The 13,513-nt window shown below is 57.8% G+C and overlaps 5 protein-coding genes across 5 annotated transcripts; 2 read left to right on the top strand and 3 right to left on the bottom strand.

Moving 5' to 3' along the window:
* Positions 1–182: 182 nt before the first annotated feature.
* Positions 183–1,376, bottom strand: PG986_005002 (uncharacterized protein; the record flags this gene model as incomplete). Its single annotated transcript, XM_066841224.1, has 1 exon — positions 183–1,376. The coding sequence occupies one exon, from the start codon at positions 1,374–1,376 to the stop codon at positions 183–185; it is 1,194 nt and encodes a 397-aa protein (XP_066701086.1).
* Positions 1,377–2,105: 729 nt separating this feature from the next.
* PG986_005001 (heterokaryon incompatibility protein-domain-containing protein) lies at positions 2,106–3,197 on the top strand (the record flags this gene model as incomplete). The annotated part of the gene is made up of 1 exon (XM_066841223.1): positions 2,106–3,197. One exon carries the CDS (start codon positions 2,106–2,108, stop codon positions 3,195–3,197), a length of 1,092 nt encoding a protein of 363 aa, XP_066701085.1.
* A 747-nt stretch (positions 3,198–3,944) lies between these two features.
* On the bottom strand, positions 3,945–5,915 carry PG986_005000 (acetyl-CoA synthetase-like protein; the record flags this gene model as incomplete). Its single annotated transcript, XM_066841222.1, has 3 exons — positions 3,945–4,777; positions 4,856–5,177; positions 5,295–5,915. 3 exons carry the CDS (start codon positions 5,913–5,915, stop codon positions 3,945–3,947), a joined length of 1,776 nt encoding a protein of 591 aa, XP_066701084.1.
* A 3,074-nt stretch (positions 5,916–8,989) lies between these two features.
* Positions 8,990–10,209, top strand: PG986_004999 (uncharacterized protein; the record flags this gene model as incomplete). The annotated part of the gene is made up of 2 exons (XM_066841221.1): positions 8,990–9,585; positions 9,648–10,209. 2 exons carry the CDS (start codon positions 8,990–8,992, stop codon positions 10,207–10,209), a joined length of 1,158 nt encoding a protein of 385 aa, XP_066701083.1.
* Positions 10,210–10,532: 323 nt separating this feature from the next.
* Positions 10,533–12,438, bottom strand: PG986_004998 (uncharacterized protein; the record flags this gene model as incomplete). The annotated part of the gene is made up of 5 exons (XM_066841220.1): positions 10,533–11,763; positions 11,826–11,975; positions 12,043–12,166; positions 12,228–12,290; positions 12,348–12,438. The coding sequence occupies 5 exons, from the start codon at positions 12,436–12,438 to the stop codon at positions 10,533–10,535; spliced, it is 1,659 nt and encodes a 552-aa protein (XP_066701082.1).
* Between the last annotated feature and the right edge of the window lie 1,075 nt (positions 12,439–13,513).

The following is a 13,513-nucleotide window of genomic DNA, read 5'->3' as shown; positions in this document are numbered from 1 at the left end:
AAGCAGGCGTGCCACTTCCAACAAGTCACACTGCGGATGCGGGATGCGGGGAGCAGCTGAAGGAAGCAAAGCCGTCGGACGGAGAATCCCAACTCGGCCATAATGCGACCACAAAAAGCAACGTGCCGTGTCTTCGGATGACTCAGCCCATCATGCATGCGCGCCAATCACCACCAATCAACTCAGTACAAACTCATATCCCGCAGGATCCGCACAAACGCCGACCGGCTCGACGTCTTGGGCGCCATCGCCGTCCGCCCCCACATGCTCTGCGCGACGAGGGAGCGCGCATGCAGCGGCACCGCGCGCCAGACGCCGCGGACCGTCTGGACGTGGCGCAGGGAGCTGGGCTGGAAGACCTGCGAGTACGTGTTCAGCAGATCGACGAGCAATCTCGGCGAGTTCCACGCCGCGTCGTAGCCCTCCACGAGCACCAGGACGAACTCGTCAATCTGCCGCAGCAGGTCCTCGCTCGCGCCCAGCCCCCACTCCTTGTCGAGCGCGGTGCAGACGCCCACGAAGGTCTTGCAGGCCTCGTAGTACGCGACCCGCGCGTCGTCGCCGCGGTCCAGGATGTCGGCGGCGCGGTCGAAGAGGCGGATCGGCACGTCGGTCAGGCGGAACTGCTCGAGCTGCTGGAAGATGTTCCGCAGGCCTTCTTGGGAGGCGGACGTGCGGTTCGGGGGCGCGAGGTAGGACTGCGGGTACAGGCGCCGGCCGAAGGGGTCCTGGCGCGTCGCGGGGAAGTGGAAGAGGATGTCTTGCCGGTTGCAGTGGAAGACGATCTTGTTCGAGATGACGACCTCGACAGGGCGGGGTTGCCAGCGGGCTGGGATTTGTGCTTTGGGGGCTGAGGCTGCTGCTGGTGCGGCGGCGGCTTGGTAGTAGAAACCTCCACCACCACCACCACCACCACCACCACCGCCGCCGTATTGCTGATGGTAATAATAGGGGTGTGGATACCCGAGCGGCGGCGGTTGCTGGACTGGCGGCTGTGCGGGCGGCGGCGCGTTGGGGCTGTAGTTATACGCTACTCCTTGGCCGGCATAGTACTGGTTAAAGGGGTTCGGACCAGAACTTGAGGGGACGCCAGGGTTGGGTAAAGGAGAAGGAGACCCGGGGGATGGGCTGGCGAAATGCACGTGTCGAGGCGCCCGGCCAGATGCTTGAGAACCCGGTTGCGCGACGGTCGGATGAACGGTTGCCCCCGCAAGGTTTGGGGGAGGAGCGGTTGGGGGATGACTGGGATGGGAGCTGCCCTGAGGGTTGGCTGGAGGGTTGGAGTGGTTGCTTGGGTGTTGAGTGCCGGATTGGGACGGATGCAGGATCAGCTGGCTGCCACTTCCAGGGTGCTGGCTGTGACCTGCGTGGCTCATGGTCACTGTCTGAGTTCGGAAATCCCCACGCACGGTGTCAAATCGTGTGATCGGAAGAGGAATTGTAATTCTCTGGGAGCAAAGTCATCGGGGAAACTATGGGTGTGCAGAGAAGATATACTCCTTCCTTGCTTCGTCTGACTTCACTGCCGACGTGTTTCAAGAGCCAGCGCTTCCCGGGCAAGCTTGTCATCTGCTCCCGCCTTGCGGTGCTACCAGTGACAGTACCAAAGTCATGTTGGCAAACATTGGCTCGCATCGGACGAAGTGGATGCGTAGCAAGAAGCGAGTCACGATGAAGCATAAGCCATTGAACAGTCACTATCGAAGTGTCGGTTCAGGTTTCGATAATCCGCCGACCCATTGACGGACCGGCCTGCTGTTATCGTCTTGGGGAGAAGCAAATACAAAATGCTCTATCATGGTCATCGAACATCTTCGCGAGAGCTTTGTCGGTCGTGTACTTGCCACTACAGACATTGCAAAAGGTTGTCGTGGCTGTTGCCTAGCCATGGCATTTGAACCAGTGAGTATCGCCAATCAAATGAGGTTTCTCACAGCCACAACAAGGATGCCACCTGTTCAACCGAGCCATCGCCTCGGTAACATGTTCTCATTGGATGGATTATGTTTACGCCCGGTCTCATTGCAGGTCCCTTGGAGAGGTTGATGTCCCCTCACTCTCTTTCCAGGATGAAATGTCCACATTCATAGCCGTTGCTCCATATCATGCGGCTTCTGAACACTTCGAACCTTCGTCTGGAAACCTTTGCCGATGAGTCTAAGGCTCCTTCTTACGCTATCCTGTCTCATACCTGGGGCGACAACGAAATCGTATTCGATGATGTGAACACCAAGGCCGATGAAGAGCGGGAATGGAAGGACAAACCATCAGCAAGAAAGATTCGGATGAGTGTGGAACAAGCACTGGCTCATGGTTTGGCTTATATTTGGATTGACACAATTTGCATAGATAAACGAAGCAGCGCAGAGTTATCCGAGTCCATCAACTCCATGTTTGAGTGGTACAAAAGGGCAGCGATCTGCTATGTCTATCTCGCGGACGCCCTGTGGGTTGAGGACATAGAGTGTTGCAGGTGGCTATGCAGGGGCTGGACTCTACAGGAACTCATTGCTCCTAGCCATGTTGCCTTTTTCGGTGGAAACTGGAACCGGCTGGGTTCGAGTAATTCGCTTGCAGACAAACTTGGGCACCTTACCGGTATTGGTGAGGAGCTCCTCTATCGGAGGGAATTCATGGGGGAAGTGGAAGACTTGCTGTCTTCCGTCAGCATTGCAACCAAGATGTCGTGGGCGGCCCATCGACAAACCGCCAGAAAGGAGGACATAGCATACTGCTTGATGGGAATCTTCGGGGTTCACATGCCGCTCATTTATGGCGAAGGCGACAAGGCTTTCCAGCGCCTCCAGGAAGAGATTCTCAAGAACACCACGGATACCTCCATACTCGCTCACGAGTACTTCGGCAGCCCCGACTTGCTCCTGGCTTCACACCCCGTGAAATTTGGCCGAGGCCTGACCACCATCAACGAAGCATCCTCCACCAGCCTGTTGCAGTATTTCAACGAGCAAATCACCTTCGAAACCATGGTGTGCCCTGTAGGAAACGGTGGCAAGTTGCAGAACTACGCTGCAATACTCGATTGCTGCTTTGGTCGGGATGTCTTTTCTCGAGCAGCTCTCCTTCTTGAGCCTTTGGATGATCGAAACGAAGTTTTCATCCGAGCTAGCAAGTTGCTTTATCACATCGAAGAGCCCGATAGGATGTTTCGCCTCAGCGGAGCATTCAAAGGTATGTGAACTCCGAAAGGTATGCAGTGTACCCCTGTTTGCAATTGTCTTGTTGGTTCTTCGGAGGGTAGAGAACTGTTCAGTCTCCAAACACTGACCAAATAAGGCAGATAGGATTGATGTTGAAAAAGCACAACGAAAGACCACCACGATCACGTCACTCAAGCCCTCGTCAGGGGTGTTCGATTTCATCCCACCACGGAGATTCTCCAGTATGCACTCGGGGAACTCCCAATCCAGTATGAGATAGTCAACTCAGTGCCACAAATGTTCGACAACGCCATAAGTCAGCTACCACCACGCAAGTTCAAGAGTCAGATTGCCCATGGCATCATTGCCTTCTCTTCCGATCCCGAAATTGACATTCCATGCCCTCTCTCGAAGACATCGTTTTGCATCACCTGGGGCATGTGGACAAAGACGGAGCCGTGGTGCCGGATATGGACGGTTGCTAGGATGGAAGAAGCAACAAGGTAAAACCATGTTGATAGGAATACATGTCCAGCATAATTGTTCAGTCTTGGCACCTGCGAGTAGCCGCCTCTTTCTGTATAATTGTCTAGCAACTTATATATAATCCTACACTGTAACGACGAAGTGATCATTCTCTTCTAGAAGGGATGTCGATAGGCCTTCAACAAACTCATATATTTCACCCCCATTACACATTACGATGGCTTCAAGCATCTTGTTTTAACAGTATTTCTTTCTTTCTTTTGTTTGGTTGTGTTCTCGCTAAACCCGGGAGAGCATAAGCTACGCCCCGTCCTCGACCACATGCGAAACCTCGACCGTTTCTATGATGGACTGGTACCGCGGCCGCATCGACACGCTAATCTCCGAGGGCGCGCGCCCGTACACGGCGTCGATGCGGCCCTGGAACTTCTGCTGCGTCTGCGCGCGCAGCATGTGGCCCTCGCTCGAGCGCACAAACTCGCCGGCCTCGACGAAGATGAGGTGCGACTCGTCGACGCGCGCGGCCTCGGGCACGTCCTCGTTGGCGGGCGCGATGGCGTCCCGCCACAGGCACCGCCGCGCCGCCTCCTTGGTGTACCCGTCCGCCAGCTCGACCAGCACGCACGGCCGCTCGCCGCCCTGGCCCACGACGACGGCGTGCTGCACCATGCCGTGCTTGCTCAGCGTGCGCTCGAACGCGAGCGCGAACTCGCCCAAGTCCGCGACCAGGTCCTGCACCCGGCTCACGAAGCGCCACGTGTAGGGGGCCTTGGCCGGGTCCGGGTGCGGCGTCCAGACTTCCTGCGTCGAGTACTCCGGGTACGGGGGCCCCGATTCGGGGGCTTTGGCGCCCTCGCCTCGGCAGGCCCAGTAGCCGATGTACTTTTCGGATTTGGGGGTCAGCGTCACGAGGAGCTCGTACAGTTCTAGGCGCGCGCCGTCGTCGCCGAAGTACTCTAGGTCGTCTCGCTCTTTGAAGACGCAGCCGCCGGCTTCGATGTCGAAGCAGCAGTACTGGTAGTCCTCCGGATCTGACTCGAGCTGTGGTGGTGTGCAGACTTCGGCGGAGCCCCAGACGTCGAATATCCTCGTGGTCTTGGACCACCTCTGACCGGCGAAGTCGGAGAGAATGCCTGCCGATGTGTTAGATCTCGGACTAGCGGCCCAAGTAGGGGGGTAATGTCATTAGGGAGGTGTAAACTTGCCATTACCGTACACCACAGTGTCCATCTGCTTGATGTAGTCCTCCGCATCGTCCCTGCGCGCGATGAGCTCCATCAGGAAACTCGGCATGAACCCGACCTTGGCTTTCGAGTACTTGATAATATCGCACATCTCGTTTATCCCCTCGACCGGGCGGTTCCGGAACCCAGGCACTAATGTGCAACCGCCGAAGGCATACACCGTCATGGCCAAGATGCAGGCGATGGCGTGGAATGGCGATGCGACCATCAGGAATCGCGTGCCGACGCCCCGCTGCCACACCATGTGTTTGCGCCCGTCCACGTCGGGCAGTTCTGATTGCATGTCCAGCTGAAAGTAGAAGATGTCAGCACTGTTGATTTAAAGGTCGATGTCTTGTCATGGTACAATATCACAAGTAGGGACAAGTAGGGATAATAAGTTGACAAGCAGAGACTCAAGGCTTACTGTGCTCATAGTGGAATGCCTGAATGTGATGGGCCGCGGCGCGCCGGTGGTGCCGCTGGTCTGGCAGATGACGAAGGGGTCCAGCTCGGCCTCGTCATAGGACTTGGTGTAGGGAAAGGGTTCCGCCTTGACGGACAAGTCCAGCAGGTCGTCGAGCTCCGGGATCTCGACGGTGGGCATGGGCAGCTTCTCGAGGATGTCGTTGGCGTAGACGCCGCGCGACAGCAGCATGGCGCGGCAGTCGCACTGCTCGATGAGCGACAGGTGCAGCTCGAGCGAGTTCATGTGCGAGGAGAAAAGCACCTGCCGGCCGGCCTTGGCCGCGGCCGGGATCAGCATGTAGTAGCGGATGTCGGGCACGCCCAGGTAGACGATGGCGTCGAACTTGCTGTCGTCCGGCGGCGGGCCGAGGGCTTTGGTGATGCAGTGCGCCAGCTTATTGATGCCATTCGCGAAGGCCGCGTAGCTCACGTCCTCGAACCCTTGCTCCAGGTCGTAGTCGTCCACCGGCAGCGACGCCCAGGCGCGGTCCGGGTCATCGCGCGCCACCTCGTCGATGATGACGGGCAGCAGCCGGCGTCCAACCTCGCCCGGGACGGTAGGCGTGGGACCGTTTGCCATCGTGCGATGTTGTGTCGTCGTCTCTTTGACTTTGGGGGGTTGGTTTAGGTTTTACTTAATAGAACAGTGGAAGGGGGGCCAAGCAACCATAGACTGGTGATACGCGGTCCAATAGCCTCTTTGGATGTGGCTGGTCGTCTTTCTCATGTCATCCTTTCCTTATTCTGGTTCAAGGTTCGGCAGGCATCAGGAAGGTCCCGAGGGAACGGATTCTCTGCTTTTTCTTGTTGGTTCTTTTTGGGGCAAAACCCCGTAGTAGCTTGCTTACTTGACGTACGTATGTAGGCGCAAGAACCAAGCAGGAGGAATGGGGGAGAGGAGAGGAACAAAAGCGGCTCAATCCGCTCGTTACAGATTTGCCTTGCAGTTGCAGTCGGCAGCGTGGGGGTGGCCTTCGCCCTCGCCTTCTTCTCGCCTCTGTCTCGCTTCCATGCCATGCTCATCCATGCCTATCCATACCTATCCATGCTTATCCATGCCTATCCGCATGTCGTGCTATTCCCAACTTGATTCATCCTGCCTGAAAGTGGAAGGGATGTGATTCGCTCCCATTGCGTCAGGAGGAGCCTCCGGCGCGGTAATCAAGTGACTAGACAGCAAAAAAAAAAAAAAAAACCGCTGATAAGTGCCAAGGTGCCTAATGAGCAGAATCTTCAAACCAGGGTATTTGCCGAAGTTAATTGATATTGAGCGAGGCGGAGATTCCCCGGCGACCAGGGCAGCAACAAGGGAATGAGGGGGAACTCGCTCGCTTTCAGGTGGTTAATCAGCACGTTTTGGGGCCCCTTGTCGGTCCATGATTCGCGTCGTATTCTCGCTCGGGCTCGGGGCTGTTGCTGCCCCCTACCCCCTTTTCCTGACTTGATTGGCTCCACTGGCGAACGGGTCCGCGAGCAGCCAATGGCAATTCCAAGTGGCTTCATATGGTGCGTTCATCTACAGGGCCACCGGATGCGCAGCCGCCTCGCCCGCGAGATTGTCCAAGTCAATCCTTTCTGTGTGAAATCCGATGCGAGCAGATACGAAGGATTCAGGTCAGGATTCGTTCAGCCCAGCCGAAAACCTGGCTTGCTCTGACTCATCAGATACGTTCGGAGCCGATGACTGGCTCGAGCGAGGACAGGGAAGATGCGCGAGCAATGAATGCATGCATATGCCAGTGTACTAATATGTAAACGTTCGTCTGGGACTGGCATGCCGTCCGCCTCGCGAAGAGCCACCTGCCTAGACTGCCTGGTAGCCGAAGGTCGGGTGACTTTTAAGGTGCTGACTAGCCGGGCCACATGGCGAGGAGTGGAGGGCTCTAGCTGGTCTCGGCTGACAAGCGGCCCGCTTGCGAGCGGTTACGATGCTCTTTGTTGTATACGGCATAGCGCCCGACCAGGGGGCAGGGGCACGATGTCAGGGGTCCGGACGAAGGACCCACCCTTTATGGACAATGAATGCACCGACTGCTATAGACAGGCATTTTTTCATAAAAGGTGCCAAGACGCCTGTCAAAAGATCGTCAACCTCTTCCTAGGGATCGACGGTTTGTCATCGAAAGACCCGCGACTGGGTCGGCTGAGTGGAATTGCCAGAGCCAGAAGATAAGATGTAATAATAAGTGGTCAAGTGCAAGAAATCAATAGCGTGTGGCCTGCTTCTTACCCGGCAACCAACACACCAACCCCCGCCGTCAGCGACAATCGCCGCAGAGGATGAATAAGCTGATGGGTAAGCCATTGACGCATCTCCCCACAGTACGTAGTCCCCAACTGGAATAGAGAACACCCTCTGATTTGAAAACTTAAAGTTCTGCTATCCCTATACCCCTGTCAATATCCCCTCCTTCAGAGAGCCCCTCCATCGCTTCGACGTCGCCAGAAAGAGCCACCTTTGCTTTTCTGTGTCTCCCGAGGTCTGAGGTCTGTCTATCAACCGCGTTTTGTTAAGTGCACGTATGTCCACAGGCATATCCCAATGATGCTATGGAGAATGGGAATGGGGATGGGGACTCTCAGATCATGCCTCGTCAACCGAAACCCTTCCCCATGCTGTTCCGGATCAAAGAAAACACGATGATATGATACACATGCAATCGTCCCATCCGGAAGCTATGGTTCCTAGCTTGCACATATCTTGGATCCATCTGCCATAACACCCCCTGTAACGCCCTTTTGTCGGTGAAGCAGAGCTATGCCGTCTTCGTGTCGCGTCCTGCCCGGCAGATATGTCATACTACCACCGTGGCATGTATAGCCTGACTAGCATACGGCACAGCGGTCCTAGCGAAGGCAGGCGGTGGGGAATCGCCTGCAGCCGCCCACGACTCTGCCGCAGCTGCATGGCCAACGAGCCAACCTCCCCTTGGACCCTTCCCACAAGTCTGCAGGTCGCGGTTGATCTCTCTAGCATCGCGTATCTCTGATAGGAAGGCCGCCCCGTGCCACCTGAGTCTGGCCGAGGCAAGGCACACCCAGACACCCTCAACAACGCGTGAGGGAGGAGGGGGAGTGCCAACCGAACCTGACGCCGCTTCGGTTATGAGGCCATGGGCCGAATACACACGCCCGCATTGCCGCATTCAGCCGCCGACAGAAGGGGTCCTTGGGGGTCTTGTCCCCTCTCTCGAGGTCCCTCCAGCTCAGGTCCCTCTTTATGTGGTCGCAGTTTATAGATCCTGCTGGAAACTCTACGGGTATAAATACGTATATAGGCCCAAGCTCAAAGACTAATAAAGTTCGCTCAACTTTCGGAAATAATATCCCTCTCTAAAACCCAAGCTGTCGAAGAAAGAAACTTTCAAGGTTGATCCCTACCGAGCAGCCCGTGTAGCAGGAATACTAGGCCCCAGGATACCACCCAAAGAACGAGGATCGTCTTTAGCTCCCGCCTTCCCTACTCCTATCCCTCCCGCGTCTCGACTCAACTCGACGCCTCTACCACTCCGTGCTCCCCCTCACCATCCATGCGCCAGCAGAGCCCCCAGGGATCATCAACGCACCGACACTCTCTCACGGCATCCCCGTCGAGTATCGTCATTACCTGAGTAATTTTATACCCCCCCCTTCTACCGAGGCAAACCGGCAACCATGGCAGACATGACCGGCAACGTCAACAGCGCCAAGCCGCTCTACACCCTGAACCACACCAACGAGGTCGAGACCAACCGGCTGGACTCGAACCACTACAACCTGTACCTGCCCATGCAGGGCGGGCACGCCGTGCCCCCGCACATCAAGGCCTACCTGGCCTCGGTCAAGGGCGGCGCCAAGGTCATCGACGTCGGCACGGGCACGGGCTGCTTCCTGACGACGCTCGCGGAGCAGGTCCCGAGCATCAAGCAGCTCGACGGCTTCGACCCGGACACGTCCAAGTTCCCGCCCGCCGACAGCCTGCCCAAGAACGTCCGCCTCATGGGCGGCGACGCCACCCAGCCCTTCCCCGAGGAGATGAACATGGCCGGCTCGTACGACCTCGTCCACGCCCGCCTCCAGTTCTTCTCCTGGCGCAAGGACGAGTGGCCCCGCGTTGTCCAGGCCATGGTCGCCCTCCTCAAGCCCGGCGGCCACCTGCTCTGGCACGAGGGCGGCTGGCACGGCTGGCAGACCATCCCGCCCAGCCTGGCGTTCGACGAGTACCTCGGACACGAGATCAAGCGCACCATGGCCCTCGGACGTGAGCCTCTGTAAGTATCCCTGTGTAACATCCACAACCCGCCTGTACCAACTTACTGACTTGCTGTGACAGCCCCGCCTTCAAGCTCCCCGGCTGGTTCAAGGACGCCGGCCTCCGCGACATCAACAAAGAAGTCTTCAACGTCCTGCAGGACGAGAAGATCCAGCGCCTCGGCGCCGACGTCCTCTACACCGTGTGCTACCAGTCCGCGCTGGGCGTCGCGGACCAGGGCGACACCCCCGGCCTCGCGACGCGCGAGCGCGTGCACGAGCTCTTCCGCCAGATCAAGCTCGACTTCGACGCCGGGCTCGTGGGCCAGGAGTTCCGCTGGGTCTGGGGCCGCAAGCCGCACGTCGGGGAGAGCGTCGACGGGCCGCCCACGCCCGCGGCGTCGAGCACGTACGCCGTGTCGGCGCGGACGGGGTCGAACAAGGGCGGGGACGAGGCGTCGGCGACGCCGCGGACGCATAAGCGCAAGTCGAGCTTGTTTGCCTGGGTCAAGGATGCGCTGGCGCTGACGGGCAGCGCCAGGGAGAAGGAGGGCAAGACGGCGGCGGAGCCCGAGGCGGCTGCGGAGCCGGCCAAGGCGGAGCCCGCTAAGGCTGAGCAGCCTGCTGCCGCCACCACCGCTTGAGGCGGGCGGTGTTGATCATGAGGTTTACGTCTACGGCCACAAGTAAGACGATATGAGCCGTTTCGGGAATGGGGGCGGTATGATGAGACATGATGGCTTACATGGGATGAAGAAAGAGAATGAAGCGTCGATGTGGTTTCAGAAATGTAATGGTAGATGGGGTGTCTCTTGTTTTCTTGCAGCGCATTGGGGGCCGATACCCGTCATTTGGAAATGTCATCGCTTTTTGGTGTTCTACGATTACTATAAAGCTATATATATATATATATATATATAATTTATACTTAGTACTAGATATACACCATAGAATGCATATGCACCAATCAACAAGTGTAAGCGAGGTCAAAGTGAACCTGCGGCGTGCCCTGGAAGTCGGCGGGAACTGCGTACGAGATGTTGTAGAACCAGTGGTTCCGCAGCTGCTTGCCGTAAGTAACGGGCATCGGCGTCAATCCCGGCGCCGAGACGTTGACGTCGAGGCAGGGCAGGTCGTCGAAGCCGTTGATGACGTGCGCGTTCCCCAGAGTCCACGACGGCGGGATGCCCGAGAGCGCGAAGGTGAAGATGTCGGCGCCGGCCTGCGTCGTGTTGGGATACGTGACAGTCAGGTATCCCGGCCCGGCCTCGGCGCGGATCGTGGTGGCCGAGGGGTACAGCGAGAAGAACCCGTTGTAAGGGAACGGGGTGTGCTTCGGGTCCGACGCCCAGTGCACGATAGCCGGGACGAACTGGTCACCCCGGTTCTTCGTCTCGCCCGTGACCGTCTGCCCGCCCGCCATGAGCCCCGCGCTGAGCCAAGACGTCGCGACGCGGTGCCGGTCCGACGCCAAGTCCCCATAGACCGTCTTGTTCATGAACCGCTCCCCGTCCCACCAGCCCTTGGCGGTCAGCAGCGCCGCGGCCTCGTCGCTCACGCGCTCGGCCACCACATCCATGACGAGCGCGAAGGCCGCGCCCTGCGCGACGTCGTACAGCAAATCCGCCTCGCCCAGCGGCGGCTGGGGCCCGTACTCGCGGCCGAAGACGCCCCACCAGAAGAGGGAGATGATCTGGGAGTGCGTGGTGGCGTCGCGGCTGTAGGCGCGGTCGTAGGGTCCGACCATGTTGCCGAGGAAGGGGTTGTACTGGTGCGCGATGTCGTCCCAGAGGCCCTGGAGCATGCGGCGCGAGTTGTTGGTCATGGGCAGGTCCTTGGGGCCGTACTTGGCGTTGGCGGCCAGGGCCCAGATGTCGACGCCGTAGTAGTTGGGGGCGTTGTACTCGCCCATGACGTCCTGCCCGCCGCGCTGGAACAGGGCCAGGAGGTCTTCGCCTTGCTTCTGGGCGAAGTCGACTAAATTTTGGTTGTTCTTGCGCTTGCCGGCCCAGCCCGTTGTCAGGGCGCGCATCAGGCCAGGGTTCGAGTAGGCCAGGATCAGGTTGTCGTCCTCGGGGAATGTACCGTTGCGGCGCATGCCGCCGACGGCTGCGGCTTCGAGGGAATCTTCGATGCGCCCGACCAGTTCTGGGCCTATCTTGCCTGAGAACTCCTCGACCACCTGAATAAGCTGAGACCTGGTATCGGATGTCAGCGATAATCCGCAGAAGGAACCACCAAGTCCGACCGAGGTACTCACCCGATAAACTCTCGCCAGTTGGGATCATAGGTGTCGTAGATGGAGGGAGGGTACAGAGGCGAGTCCGGGGTCGGATCAGGCGCATCCGGAGACAGCTTGTACGTGCCATACCACGGTGAGTTGTAGTCCGCGAGCATCTGGGTTGCGAGGCTTGATGGCAAGTTAGCTCGGACTTTAGACCCAGTATGGGCGCCAGTTCAGCGCGAGGCGGCCTTACATTCCCTCGATTGACGCGATCGCATTCTTGACGTCGTCGCCTTCGGCGCGATACAAAAGCCCGGGCAAGTACCAGGCCGTGAAGCGCGTGGACCATGGGCCGTTGTCCTGGTACCAGATGAAGTCTAGAAAGAGGGTCAGCGATCTGATCTATGGATCCGGAGGTAGCCTCATGCTTGAACGTACTGTACGAAGCATCATACCTCGAGTCGCTTACGGACATCGAATAGTCAAATAGGTTCTGTGCGGCTGCTATTGGTTAGCTGTGCTGTTGCTGCATCGGTAGGTCTATGGAGGGCAACTTACACTCAGACAGGCGCGACGACGGCGACTTCATCGCGGCAGCCAGGGTGGCCGACAAGGCCAATGCGGCTACGAACATGCTTGAGCGACCCATGTTGGCGTAGCAGGAGGAAGAGTCGATCGATACTGCTGCTACCGCTGACCTTCAGACTGCCAATCTGGTAGGACGTGGCAGTACCGCCCAAGATATACCACCTGCACGCACTCCATGACGCGTGACATGATCTTCGAGAAGCCCACCCAGACGCATCAAGCTAATCTCAGTCTGTCTCCCGGTCTCCCTAGCGACTATTCCCTTCAGCGGCAATAGCATCAGGAACCAACTAAATGGCCCCAGATCCTTCAGCGAAACCCGGCCGCCTGGTCGCAAAGTAGGGAGGCGGAGTATGTAGCTGCAGCTGGGCTGGTGGACCGGCCGACCGGTATTGGCACCGGTCACGGCCGAGACAGGCAATTGGCGCGTCTTGATCCCCGTGATACCTAGTAGTTCCTGGGGTTGGGTTCCAGCTCTGATCTGGGGAAATTAGTGCGCATGGGTTTTTTTCTCTCACGCGACATCCCGAAAGTACCATATGGAATCGGGACCATATCGGTAGCTGTCGTCTTCAACCAATCGACAGATGGCCATGAGTCAATGTGCATAAAGCTCATCATCGTTGGCAGTAAGGGTGAAACAGTGAAGCCGTTGTCGGGACAACTCCGCTTCTGTCGAGCCAACACCAACAGTATCTGGAGGTGGGGGCTCACCTGCCAGGGGCCCCTGTACCGAACGACCTTTATCGGTGTCTCCTTCCTTAATTGGAGGGTCATCATATCGGTCAGCCCATTCTCGCAGTGGCAGTCCCTTTGGTGTTGTTATCGTGGTCGATGATGTGAGTGTCGTCAGATTAGAGCTTCTGGGTTTGTGAGGCTTAATGAACATGGACTTTCAGTGGCAAGTTGAGTTGAAACTCATCGTTGCTGGCGAGCATCCGGCCGGCAATCGCCAGTATGCGCGAAGAGGGACCTGCAGACATGCATACCTAGGTATTTAACAGGTACGTACGCGTAAACACAATCAAGCACATCGATGAAAGCCTGACTCGTTTTAAAGATACCTTGCCATCTTCTTCTGTAGATAAGCCTGTTGTTTGCTACATGCTTCTCGGCTGCGGACTCGGGGGAAGGGG

The sequence above is a fragment of the Apiospora aurea genome (assembly GCF_038362705.1).
Source record: "Apiospora aurea strain CBS 24483 chromosome Unknown utg000004l_segment0_segment0, whole genome shotgun sequence".
NCBI lineage: Eukaryota > Fungi > Ascomycota > Sordariomycetes > Amphisphaeriales > Apiosporaceae > Apiospora > Apiospora aurea.
The sequence above is the reverse complement of the archived record's forward strand: the minus strand, read 5'-3'. Positions and strand labels throughout refer to the sequence as shown.